This window comes from Periplaneta americana, unplaced genomic scaffold (genome assembly GCF_040183065.1).
Source record: "Periplaneta americana isolate PAMFEO1 unplaced genomic scaffold, P.americana_PAMFEO1_priV1 scaffold_26, whole genome shotgun sequence".
Taxonomy (NCBI): Eukaryota; Metazoa; Arthropoda; class Insecta; order Blattodea; family Blattidae; genus Periplaneta; species Periplaneta americana.
Genome location: NW_027185507.1, coordinates 225,965 through 240,412, shown reverse-complemented (window position 1 = coordinate 240,412; position 14,448 = coordinate 225,965). Strand labels below are relative to the sequence as shown.

The 14,448-nt window shown below is 35.7% G+C and overlaps 1 protein-coding gene across 1 annotated transcript; it reads right to left on the bottom strand.

Annotated features, from left to right (window-relative positions):
• Positions 1–2,749: 2,749 nt before the first annotated feature.
• On the bottom strand, positions 2,750–8,103 carry LOC138693955 (uncharacterized). The gene is made up of 4 exons (XM_069817683.1): positions 8,074–8,103; positions 3,754–3,885; positions 3,411–3,549; positions 2,750–3,234 (listed from the first exon to the last, which is right to left on the bottom strand). The coding sequence occupies exons 1-4, from the start codon at positions 8,101–8,103 to the stop codon at positions 2,750–2,752; spliced, it is 786 nt and encodes a 261-aa protein (XP_069673784.1).
• Between the last annotated feature and the right edge of the window lie 6,345 nt (positions 8,104–14,448).

The following is a 14,448-nucleotide window of genomic DNA, read 5'->3' as shown; positions in this document are numbered from 1 at the left end:
GTTACCTGGAACCTATATTCTGCTACGTATAAATTTGGGTTGTAATATCATAGCAGACTATATTCTTTATAGTGTAGCTTTCACACCACTCAAGTTAATTCTTTATAGTGTAGCTTTCACACCACTCAAGTTAATTCTTTATAGTGAAGCTTTCACACCGCTTAAGTTACTTCTTTATAGTGAAGCTTTCACACCGCTTAAGTTACTTCTTTATAGTGAAGCTTTCACACCGCTTAAGTTACTTCTTTATAGTGAAGCTTTCACATCGCTTAAGTTACTTCTTTATAGTGTAGCTTTCACACCGCTTAAATTACTTCTTTATAGTGAAGCTTTCACACCGCTTAAGTTACTTCTTTATAGTGAAGCTTTCGCACCGCTTAAGTTACTTCTTTATAGTGAAGCTTTCACACCGCTTAAGTTACTTCTTTATAGTGAAGCTTTCACACCGCTTAAGTTACTTCTTTATAGTGGAGCTTTCACACCGCTTAAGTTACTTCTTTATAGTGAAGCTTTCACACCGCTTAAGTTACTTCTTTATAGTGAAGCTTTCACACCGCTTAAGTTACTAATATCACACAATGTAGCATTCATTCATTCATTCATTCATTCATTCATTCATTCATTCATTCATTCATTTTATTCCATGGATCTTACATTAGCAATGAAGCTTTAAGATGTGGATCAAGTCAAAATTTTACAAAATTAAAATTTTTAAGCGAAATGTAGTGAGACGAGGCCGAAGATTCGCCAACAGATTACCTGGCATTTGCCTTATTGTGGGGCAAAACCTCGGAAAACCCAACCTGGTAGGCCTAATCAGACCAAACGGGGATGAAGTGAGGTGAGGCCGAGGACTCGCCGTAGACCACTCGGCATCCGCCCCATAGCTGAGGAAGGAACCAATCAATCAGACCAGACTTTGAAGAATTTTCGTTAGTCAGTTCTGCGTTTGTGTAAGATAGATTATAATATTATGAAATACTAGTTAATTGGCCAGTTTGTTCCAATTTGGCTTTCTCAGATAGGTTATGATGGAATCTTCTTGGATCACGAAAATAGAGAACCCATAATAAAATTAGACCAATATTTTGCACCATTTTCATCTTGTTCTATTTTTTAAAGATACACATTAATTCAAACTAGTTTAGCCTATTATACTTTTTGTTGTTTTGCCGTACTAAGCTTACTGGTGTTTAAAGTTAACTTTCAAGTTCTAAAATATAATGCAATAGTTATTCGAGATCCGAGGGTACCTCCGATTTTAACGATGTCTTAGGTCCGGTTTCTGGAACGACAGATATGGAATCCATAAGCATATGTAGTCGATAAATTAAACATTTCACGTAAATACTGTTTCTGGAATGATAAATAAAGTTATTGATTTCACAAATCGTTTCGTAATTTATCTAGCCACAAATCGTCATTGTAAACGCTTATTGGTTCCATAACGAGTTAAGATGGCGGACACCCGTAACGTTTCATGAAGTTAATATTAATGAAACAGTGTGGTTCTAACTAAATACGAAGAAGCTAACCGTAATTATAACATGGATACTTCATCTTCTTCATCAGACGAAGAAATATTAGATGTTTTACGACTATGACTATTACCAAGGCCTAGGGTTTTCAGGGACCGTTTAAATCCATTTGAGATGTTCGACGAAAGAGAATTTAAAATACGTTTCCGATTAGGGAAAGATATCGTTATGGACATATTACGACAAATTGGACCACAATTGGAACATGTTACTCAAAGAAATATGGCAATATCAGCATTAATACAGATTTTGATTACTCTTAGGTTTTATGCTACTGGAGCTTTTCAGTTAGTTATTGGTGACTTATTTAACGTTCACAAATCAACCGTTTGTCGAATAGTGAAAAAAGTGACACCATATTGCAGTATTAAGACCAGATTTCATACAAATGCCAACAACAGAAGAAGAAATCCGGCAAACAAAGGTGAAGTTCTTTAACGTGTGCCAGTTCCCAGGAGTACTGGGATGTGTTGACGGGACCCATATTCCCATTGAATCCCCTGGTGGTAATGAAAGTGAGCTGTATAGGAATAGAAAAACTTGGTTTTCTATAAATGCTCTTCTGACATGCAGTTTTGTAATATTGATGCTCGCTGGCCAGGCTCCACTCACGATAGTACAGTATTCAATGCTTCCTTCCTACGTGCACAACTAGAAAATGGTGACTTTGAAAATGGATATTTACTAGGGGACAGTGCATATGCTTGCAAAAGTTACATGATGACACCACTTTTAAATCCCATTACCCATGCTGAAAACCAGTATAACGAGGCCAATATTAAAACACGAAATGTAGTCGAAAGGGCAATTGGATTATGGAAAAGAAGATTTCCTAGCGTTGCATTGAAGATGCGTACTAAAATTCCAAGAACACTCTCAATAATCGTTGCTACTGCAGTGTTACACAACATTTGTATAATCGGTGGTGATAATATGCCAGCTGATTACATGGATATTGACTTACCTCAGGATCCTGATGTCCCAAATCTGCCAAATAATCAAGATGTTAGAGGTCATGCTATAAGGAGAAATCTTATTGATACACATTTCAATGGACAACAGTGAACGTTGTGTGTTGACGAAGAAATAAAATTAAACAGCACTGACATTTATTAAGGAAATATTGAAAATGAATGAAGAATTTGTGTACAAAACTTCTACAACGTAGTTAACCATGCTTCTTGCTTAAATAATACACTGTCACATAATAATCACTCTTTCATCTTTTCATATTCCATAATTTTTATTTTTAATTCCACATCTTTAATATTCTGTTCTGTTTCCATTAATTTAATTGTCCTCTTTGAAACCTCTTCTTTCAGTTGTAATTCTATATCTGATATTTCTAATTTCCTACTGTGAATTTCCAAATCCAACTCATTCTTAGAAATCTTTCTTTGTTTAATACTATCCACTAGCCTACTTGCCACTGTAGATTGTGCACATTTCTTTTTCATTGCTTTTTTCACTGGTGTTTCATGTGGGAGTGAATTTTGTGAAGGATTTTCCACGAAAGATGATGCCTGAACTGATGATGGTAGTGGTGATGATGGTGGTGGTGGTAGTGGTAGTGGTGATGCTGCTTCTGGTTCCAAAATAAATGTTGCCAGGACTGTTCCTTGTGAAGCTTGTAGACCTATATCTCTTTGTTGTTCTGGAGCTGGGGATGAACAAGCGTCCTCAGAAGCAACCACTTCTGTAAAAAAAAAAAGTATATACATATATATATATATATATAATTTGTAAACTCTTAGGTCTAATTATACTATTATATATTATGCTTAAAATTTGTAAATATGTTATATGATTCAGTCTTTTTGTTACAATTATTAGATAAGATGAAAATAATAAAATTATACATGTACTGATTACCATTTTCATAATATGCCGAACTAGAATCATATGGCGAATCAAGAGGTTCAAATTGTGGTGCTAGAAGAGAAAGTAACTTGGTGCCTGTTTCAGTTACTTCTGGGGTGTGTGTACCTCCTCCAGTTTTGTATTTTTCCACCTATAACAAACGCAAAACAATTAAAGAAAACATACCGAACAATATTACTCATTTCCATTTTATATGTAATTGTATAGACATGGACCTTAAATGGTTACATTAGATTAGGCATATCATATTAATATTATACATACTTTAAATAGGTGAAGTTAGGAATAATATCATGTATTCATATTAAACATAAATAAATTCAAAGATACTTACTCGATCATCATGGTTATCCTTTCGGACCTTCTTCTTCAGTGTATCATATAATGCATGTAATTGCTTAATGGTCCTTGGTCCTGTCTCTGAAGATGCATTATAAACATCTCTTATTTTCTCCCATGCCTCAAGCTTTTGTTTGACGAATTATCTGTTCTTTTATTTTCTACAATGTGTTTATAACTTAAGCAAATGTCTATCAATAACTGCTTCTCAACTTCAATGAAGTTCTTTCCTCTCTTTACGATTTTACCTTCCATTACGATGAAGATAAAAGCAATAAACAATAAATGTATCAACTACTGCCTGTTGAGCGATCTAGCAGACAGTGGTATCAATAGAAACAAAACAACAACCGTGAAATGTTCGATATGTTATCGAACAGTACTGCCAACAGAAGACATTATGGAAGGCTTTGAATCACTAGTTATTGAAAGAATGTTTGTGGAATAAACATGTTTGAGAAACGCACACAGATGTTATACATTCAACAACTTTATGAGTTCTATTATTATTTGTTCTATAAGTAGAATTTTATGCAACCGGGCCTTAGTGAAGTACTTCGTTTAACCGAACTAAGCGTCATTCCTCGCAATGCAAGGTCTATTTCAAATTGAACTCTTTCATTCATTCATTGTTCTGCCCAAGGGCAGGTCTTTCACTGCAAACCCAACTTTCTCCACTCCTTCCTGTTTCCTGTCTTCCTCTTTATCTTCTCATATGATCTATAACTTAACGTCGTCTGTCATCTGATACCTTCTTCTGCTCCGAACTCTTCTCTTGTTCATCTTTTATTTCAGTACATCCTTCAGTAGGCAGTTCCTTCTCAACCAGTGACCAAACCAATTCTTTTTCCTCTTCCTGATCAGTTTCAGCACTTTCTTTCTTCACCCACTCTTTCCAACACAGCTTATCTCTCGTAGTACACTCCAAGTATTTGAAGCTGTCCACTTGCTATACTACCTCATTAAGAATTCGCAGGTTTACCTTCTTTATTTTTATTCCTACGACCATGGTCTTCGTCTTGTTTGCATTTATATTCATCTCATACTGCTCACAGCTATCATTTAGCTATTGAACTGTGTATTCATTAATTACACTAGCCTGCGAATTTCAACTTTGTGTTTGTTGCCTGAAGTAAATAATGTGATTTTATATAATGTCGATGTGCTCAATTCGAATTTTCAATCCGTTTACTTCTATCACGTCACGTTTGTTTGCAAAATCACTTTAAATGTATTGTATAATTACGTGAATTTCATCACAGACTTTTTCATTTCACTTTTTTATTTCAAATGCAAAAGCAATATTTAAAAGACACAACTTGCTGCAATTATGTGTATGGTTGTTCATATATGTTACTAGAGTGTTTTTGCTTTGTTTTGTCTTGTTTACTTCACTATTGCATGTATAAATTAGCACAATGCATCACACAAAAAATTACACCACTTCTTCTTAGTTAAGGAAGTCCTCCTGCTCCTCTTTCTTTTATTTTTGTCTTCAGGTATTTCACTCTTTAACATCCAACAATAATGAGGATGCATACTGGTGCTACATCGTCCCTAGTATCTCCTTTCGAACTCCTGCAGATCCTTGTTAAATCGTTCACCTTGCTCTTCACTCAAAAATCCTAGATTTTCGGGGAAATAATCTAGGTGAGAAAACAGAAAATGAATTTTGATACTCATGTTACAACCAAGTTCCTTGTATGGTTCAAGCATGTTAGCCATATTGTTTCGGTAATTAGGTCCCTTGTTGTTACCAAGAAATTTTAAAACAAATTCACAGAAAGATATCCATGCTGCTTTCCCCTTTTCATCCACAGTGTTTTTAAATTCTGCATCAGACATCTGTTTTCTTTAGTCAGGACCATTAAATATGTCTTCTTTTAATTTGCTTCAGATAGTAGTGGAAATTTCTCACATATGTATTTGAAACAGTCTCTTTCCTTATTTAAAGCCACGTTCTGCAGCACCCGACTCTGGTAGATAGTCACTGTCACTCGTCACAATTTCCCTCACCACTACATCAGACTCAGATGAAAACTATTCAAGATTTTCTAGTCGCACAGTGATTGGTACATCAGGCCCATGGGGTACAGGTAAAATGGCTGACCGAATAACTGGATACACGATTTGGTTTTTATTTTTAGAATCGTACCCCTTCACATCACACGAACAGAAGTAGCAGTCATTACTATGGTTCGACTGCTCTCTCCAAACCATAGGTACTCCAAAAGATAGCAACAGTCTTCTGCCGTTGATCCAATGATGAAGTTCTTCAATGCATACTCTACATACTTTGTATGGTGCCCAAGCTTTACTTTGGTCTCCAAGTTTGATTCCAAAATGAGCAAGATATGACTTTTTCACAGAATCTGTAAAATTACGCCTCTGCTTAGGCAATGTGTATATCCTACATAAGTTATATAACAAAAATGGTCTGGATTATTTATACATTCTCGATGCGACATGGTAAATACTTTCTTACTGAACTAAAAACTCTCAACTTTCTACTCCACAATAAAGCTTCAAAAACTGATTTCGTTTCGTTTCCAGACGAAACACAGACTATTGAAATATGAAAGGAACTAGTTGAGTTGAGTCTCTCGCCAAGATATGGCTGACATTTCTATCTGCCACAAATAAAGATAATGGCAAGGCTGCACGTTATTTCACCCTAACTTCCTTATACGCTTGCACCCCCTATCTGCTAAGAAACATCTGTTATCCTCGATTTTCAATATAAACATCTTAAAAATATTTTGAATACATTTGGTTTTCATATCTTAACATACTAAAACTACAGTTGTTAAAGTATTAGACTATAGTTCAAATAATTACGCTATAAATTGTCGTAATATATTATAAGAAAATTAAAAAAAAAATGGTACGTGATAGGAACTTTCTGGCTTCGAATTTGACTTCAGCATGCTAAAAATACCCTAAAAACATTAAAACTTTGGAGGCAGAAATTTCATCGCAGACTAGTGTTATTTACAAAAGCGAGATGGCCTATTTACATATTTAAATTTTATTTTTTGTTAGTATTTTATACTCATTATGAAGTATAAATATTTAGACTCGATGCTTCAGTGTTTGTTACGAGATAGTTACCCTTAATAAAGCTTCATTAAGGCTAACATACGTCCCGTGGAAAAGTAGGATTGCGTTCATAAAACTTTCGTTGGTACAGAGAAGTGTTTCGACCTTCGTTGTAAACCTCAAGTTTTTGTGAATATAAACAGGTTCTTGTACATACAGTATAGCCTACTGTATTGATATTGGCAGTTACGCGGTTTGAAGACGTGACCATGGCAACCGCTGAACCTGCCACCCAGAGTCCATGCTGACATTCGCGACTTATTCACGTTAGCACGTGGTAGCAGCTGTTTTGTGTGGAGGAATCTAATCTTCGTTACTATGTAACAGCAAGTATTGGTGTTCGTCATGGCTATTCTTCTCACAGTCGTTTTGTGTTGATGGAGGTACAATTATTTCTAATTTAGTTTTAAATTTAACTAGCTGTGTGTGTGTGTGTTTTTCTAACGCGATTTATAGTGTTCGTGCATTTATAAAATGTCGCAAGACAGTAAGTTCTTACTCCCTCAGTTAACAGCAGTTTTACAGAACAAACTTTAACTTAATTATACTTCGGAAAATCAATATATTACATGCGTGTATTTTTAAAACCACTCTCTTATTTTGAATAACATAATTTTCATTGGCGATGTGATCGCGAAGGGATTAATTTTATTATCCAACTTGTAGAATCGTCAGAAATAACATCACTAACATCTTTCGCTGTATTTACGTCATCAGGATAAACTGAAATAGGCCTGATTCCGCGTCATTATCAGGCCACTGATACTAATATCTGAAACGCCTAGCCCAGGTAAACCACACGCTCCACTATATTTCTGTATTGTTCGCCACACTGTGACATTCTGATTTATGTAGGCCTGTCACTTCCATACCAGACATTATTAGCTGATGTAAGGTTGCCCGTGCATCTTTCCTTTGTAACTGTAAATTTATTAGCATGCAATCTTGATTACGGTTTATACCTGCTATATATTGTTTGCACACTATGTAGTTCTACCATATTGGCATTCACTCATAGTTTATTATTATTATTATTATTATTATTATTATTATTATTATTATTATTATTATTATTATTATTATTATTATTATTACTACGAGTTCGTGTCAGCTGTTCAGTTCCGACCAGTGAGCTCTGTACTATACTTGGGAAGGTCTATGTTGGCAGAGCTACCTGATGTCTTGGGAAGGGTCAGGGAGGGTGAGTTGAACTAACCCTATGACACAGAGACTTGTAGAACAGCATTTCCTCTTTCTTTCCTCCCCCTCCCTCACCAGGACATCTGGAAAGGTTGTCAGTGGTGGATATTATTACAACTATGTTTTAACAACATTTTTCAGTGTAGTTTGAGAAGGCCCTTATAATAATTTTATAATTAAAATGTTAGAAGTATCGTGCTTTATATTAGGCCTACTTGTCCTAGTGTTTGTGATTCTTGGTGTAGGAACAAGAGGAAAGCCACTGCAGTCTGACGCCAGGGAAATAGTGTGCAATAGACATAAGTTTTTCGTAGAGGAGTATGATGCCTTGAAAGTCGGAAACCCTACAATAAACATAGTCGAAGTAGCAAAGCGAACTGCTGTTGCGTGTGGAGTATCTGAACGCACTGTTTACCGTATCCTAAATGAAAAGAGAGAAGCAGATGAATCAGGAAAAAAAGTGTCAAGTCCGGGCAAAAAGCGGCCGAAAAGAACTCCCACGAAAACCAGTACAGACTCATTCACTGCGGCAGCCATCAAGAGACAGATTTACTCCTTGTATAAGACTGATTTTAGTCCGAGTGTGGAAGATATTCGTGATGCTCTCGCTAAGTCTGGGTTATTTTATGGCAGCAAATGGTCGGTGCGGTAAAGACTAAAAAAACTTAATTTCCGTTAAGCTAAGAATAACTTCGGACGGAAGCTTCTGACAGAGAAACCCGACATAATTGCTAAGCGATTCCATTTCTTAAGGAGGATGCGCGACTTACGAATAACCGGCCGCCCTATCGTTTACCTAGACCAAACATGGATAAACATTAATCACACGAAAAGCAAAATTTGGATTTGTGACGATGGTGACATTCCTCTGAACGTGCCCTTAGGAAAAGGGGGACGATTTATTATTGTGCATTAAGTCAAGAAATGAACGCTGTTAATTTCAAACATTGGTTCGAAAAGAAACTCCTTCCGAACATTCCACAAAACAGCATCATTGTAATGGACAACGCCTCTTACATTCTGTACAGCTCCCATTTTTGAATCTTCTAAATCAGACATGCAGTCTTGGTTACGTCAGAACAACATAGAGTACGACCCAAAGGCGACAAAAATCGTATTGTACGACATAATAAAATTTTAAAAAGGAGAAAATGTTAAGGTACGAACTGGATATCTCAGCTCAAAGTGAACCACACCGGCATACCACTGTAATTTTAGTGTCATTGAGCTCATCTGGGCACAAGTGACAAATGATGTCGCTAAACATAATGTATCTTTCAAATCCAGTGGTCATACAATTATTTGAAGGAGCGTTGTCCAAGTTCACGCCAGAGAATTGGAAAAATGCGTGTGATCATGTTAAAAAGGAAGAGGATTTTTTATTGGGAAAGGGATTGACAAAGAGGTGGATCGTTTCGTAATAAGTTTAGACTCTGATAGTGATGACGATGACGGTGACGACAACATGGAAGTAGAAGTAGAAGAATCCGCCACTGCACATACAAATAGTTTTATGAAGAGTGTCTGTCTCTTGCCACCATCCCCCCCGCAGATGTCCGGTCAGCCACTGAGTGAGTGAGTGAGTGAGTGAGTGAGTGAGTGAGTGAGAGGTAAGAAATATATCTTTCTCTGTCTAAATTTCTCTGCCAACTAAAGAATTCTATACTATAATTGCAGACATACTGAATGCTTTAAAAGCGTGACGCGATTGCTGAGCGCCTGAGCCTATTGCTATCTCTTTCTAACATAGTGTTGTTCTTGTCTCCCTTGCTGTAAATGTTATCGTACACCCAGCCGCGGCGAATATGCGACTCACGGGCACATTGTGGCTCGCAAAGATAGCTGTGCATTTACCCCCACCCTCTCACTCACTGGAGTCAAACTCCGTTCCATTTGTATTTGCCTCTGATCTGCGAGTGGCGTATCGTCGCAATGTCTCTCTTCAATACATGTACTGTACATCTACAAAAACCAAAGTTTCAAGTAGGATGGCAGGACGCATTTTTTTGCTGCCAATATGGTGAGAATATTAAATGTATGATTTGTTCGCAAGTATTGCAAGGAAAACTGTAATTGTTGTTGTTATTATTATTATTATTATTATTATTATTATTATTATTATTATTATAACCCTATTACTATTATTACTATTGTTATTATTGTTATCGGAATAATTATCAGTCTTTATTTGCGGATGAATAGTCATACACTTATTTCGTTAACAGGTCTAGACCGAGCAAATAGACTGCTGGAATTGAAAGAAAGAAATGAACCCCAGACTACTAGTAATACACAAAGCATGGGACACAAAAGGAACCACGCTAGTTATTTGGTAGCTTGGGGAAATTGCGAGGAGTTGTAAGGCACTTGAGGAAGGGGAATTTCTAAAAACCTGTATGATAAAAATTACTCAAGTTTTGTGTCCACAGGAGGTTCCTAATTTTGAAAATTTACATCTTTCTCGTCAAACTATCGCCACAAAAATTGAATTCTTTTCCAATGATGTGACGAGACATTGGACATGAAACTCAATAGATTTGTATATTTTTCTCTCGCAATTGACGAGAGTACTGACGTCACAGATACGGCACAATTGGCCATATTTATTCGTGGAGTTGACGAAGAGTTAAATGTTGAGGAATATCTTCTAGACCTAGTTCCTATACAAGGCAATGCTAACGGTGAGGAGATTTTTAATTCTTTCCGAATGAGTGTCGAGAGTCACAATTTAGATTGGTCTAAGCTAGTGGCAGTGGCTACAGACGGAGCGAAAGCAATGGTGGGCGAAGAGAAGGGCTTTCTTGGGAGATTGAAAACTTTTCTTGTTGAAAAAAATATAGTGAATAAAGTTCATGCAATTCACACAAAGAGGCACGTTGCGCCAAATCAGTGTCGTTGAAATCAGTTCTAGATATTGTTCTAAAGATAATAAGTAAAATAAAAGGTAGTGCGTTGAAGCATAGACAGTTCAGACAACTGCTTAAAGACCTTGGAGAATCCACGGAGGATCTGATGTTAGGTGGCTCAGCAGAGAGTCGATGTTACGACGTTTCTTTGACTCCGCGAAGTAGCAGCAACATTTATGCGAGAGCGGGTAATTTTAGTAAACTTACATAATTTATTGTCACTAACTTTTATTATTCGCCGATTCATTTATTTACTTTCTGACAATAATTGTATAATTGTTTTAGGGCATGGAAATACAAGAACTAAGCGACGAAACCTGGATTTGTGATTTGGCTTATTTGTGTGACATTTGCGAGCATTTGAACAACTTAAATGTGAGACTTGAAGGTCGCCAGAAAAAATGTTGTTGCAATGTACAGGACACTTCAGGCTTTCTCCGATTTTAAACATAACAGAGCAAAGTCAAAATATGCAACCCATCTCATTCAAAACGGACACGAACTTGGCTCAGTAAATGATACTTTAACAATAATTAAAACATATAAAGATAATATTCATATAAATACAGCGGAAGAATATTATATTTCGAAGTATTATAAAAGAAATAAATCTTTAATTAATGAAAATTTACCTAACTTACAGAACACACTATACAACATATGACGTGATGTATTCATGCGCTTACTGTCCACATCTTCCTCAGACCATGACATACGTAGTCGTCACACAGTCCTCACACAACCACCACATAATCAACATCTAAGAAGGCACGTCTACACTGAGTAAGTCTATATAGATATTTTTATGCAGTTTTGGATAATATAACTAAAAAGCTTGATTTATACATTCACTCAACTAAATTATATTCTCAAATTGCTGCCAATACATAATAACCATTCCATCACCCAAAATAATAGCACCTAATTTTTGACCTTCATTTAAGTTCATATAATGCCAGTTAAATACTTGCTACATCAATGCCATTAGTAGTGATTTATTTATTCAATATTTGATCTTTTTCAGTTAATTCTGATACTTGACTTACGCCATACCACATGCTTATTACAATTACAGTTTTGGATATCGACAATACATCGCCATGTAAGTTTCTTCCATTTAACATATTATATAAATTAAATGTTAAATCCGTTAAAATTGGGTCATCAACTTATTGATTTCAATTACTTCCAGACTGGAGGAAAACAGCATTATCGACAAAATCAAAAATACATTATTAATCGACACCAAACAACCCAGCGTATAATATATTGGCGTTTATAATAAAACCATACAAATTTGAAAAATAATTACGTGACACAAACCATGATACATACGTTTCTGAATGGTGGAAATATATATATTATTGTGAAACAGAAATAAGAGTACAATAAATATAGTTACTGTAATTTTGCAACTCTTCACATTCATAACACTTTTTATCTCAGTTTTATATTTTATTATCTTTATCACTTTTAAATCATGTCATTTTATTATCTCATATTTGAAGACTTGCATTTATATATATGTGAATCAATACATTTTGTAATCTCTACGTGTATTTTAAGTAAGTGACAATCAGGGCAGTCACATATTAATGTCAATGTGTATCACAGCAATGTTGTATTTCAATATGTCTCATTTTGCATGCCACTAAATATGTTTTGTATTTGTAGATATTATGTAGAGAGCACTGATATTGCTGAAATGTACTTCGTATCTGATGATGTTTGCGTAGACCAGTGATGTCAAAGAAAGAGCGCATAACGGACGTTCGATTCCTTCCCGTGCTCAAGTGCTGGAGTGGGATGTCGTAAACACAGATAAGAGCAAGACACAGGGGCGGACAAAGTGAATTATTTTCACACGCCTAGCCTTGAACGGAGCAGTATATGCCGCACGCACTGGAGATAAGCGAGCGTTGTGCGTCACTTTACTCCTGTGTTTGTGAAAACTTGTGATAAAGCTAGCCCAGCTATGCGCTATTAGACGAAACATCACATGTTTTGTCTCCTGGCCTTGCTTGTCTCTGCTAGGACCCGTCTCACAGTCAGCTGGTTACTTCACGCGCGTACTATTTATTTTCTTTATTTGATATTTTCAATACTTTCTTTTCAACGGTGCACCAGTAAAAAATATGTTTATTTGTACTTTCAATGCGGAATCTAACCATATAATTTAAAAATATTTTTTCGTGGGCAAAGGCGTCTTAATGAAGAAAAATCTAAATTCCTCCATTTCCATAAAAAGTAAGAAAAACTGTTTACATGTCAATATAAACTTTAATTTCTCAGCATCAAAATAAACCATGATTTTGATCATTGGGTGAAAGGGTTTCGGAGCCACAACAGTTTAAAGTTGCTAATTTTGTGAAAATACGATAAATTAAAATACTTTTAATTTAAACACTATTAAGTTCTGATGCCTCAAACTTTGCACAAAGCATTGTATCACAGTTGTCAACGGACAGAAAAAGTTTCATTGTATTTAAAAAATGCAGGGTCAATTTTCTCTATATTTCGGTCGATTTGAGATGGAATAGCCCATACATTAAATTTGAACACGATTTATTTAGGCCTACAGGACTGTCTTCAATTGAATACCTCTTTAATAACTGTACTTGATTTTTTTGTTATGTAGCCCTATACATCTGTCAATTCAGTTTACGTATTTGGAAATTAGAAGTTTATCACATTAGTATATACACTGAACTTTTGTAAACTTTGTGTTTACAGCACATGTTTATGAATCATTGTTTTTAATTTGTTGTTTGTATTTCTTTATGTTGGTGTACTTGTAATTGGGGATAACTCCCTGTAAAGACCCTCAATAAAGAAATAATAAATTAATTGATACGTAGTAAATAATCTAGATATTTGCACTTACGGTGGTCTGTAATGTATGTAATAATTTTAATCGTTCTTCCCCCTCGATATCTCTGTATGTTTGTTCACGGTATGTTGAATAATGTCGCTGCATGCTGCTTTTCTTACTAATCGTATGTTGTCCACATATTAAGCACTGTATTATCTCCTTCCTGTTCCTTGCATAGGAACTGCAGTGCTCATTCGAACTGGAATTTGTTTACGATCTCTTCGCTGCATGATTAATGCCAACTGCACACTGTACAACCCTCACTGAAGTCCGTATTCGTAGCTGGCGCGCTCCAGTAGCGCAAGCGTTCTCGTAGCGCATATACGCTCTGATTGACATCACTGGCGTAGACCAACGAAAACATTCATACGTCTTTTAAATATGTAATGTAAAGGTGTAGCACCTTAAACATATGCTGTGAAGTCAGTGACTGAAATAAATACTTTTAATATACAATATAGACTTCTCTGAAAATTAAAAATGAATTGCAAAATTTAACAAGAAAGCTGACGCTCTTGATGGAACACTTATACGAGTCCCAGCTCCAGTATTTTCCATGTTTACAGTCTCTTCAAAATATTGCTCCTCATAAATTACATAATTACATTGAGAT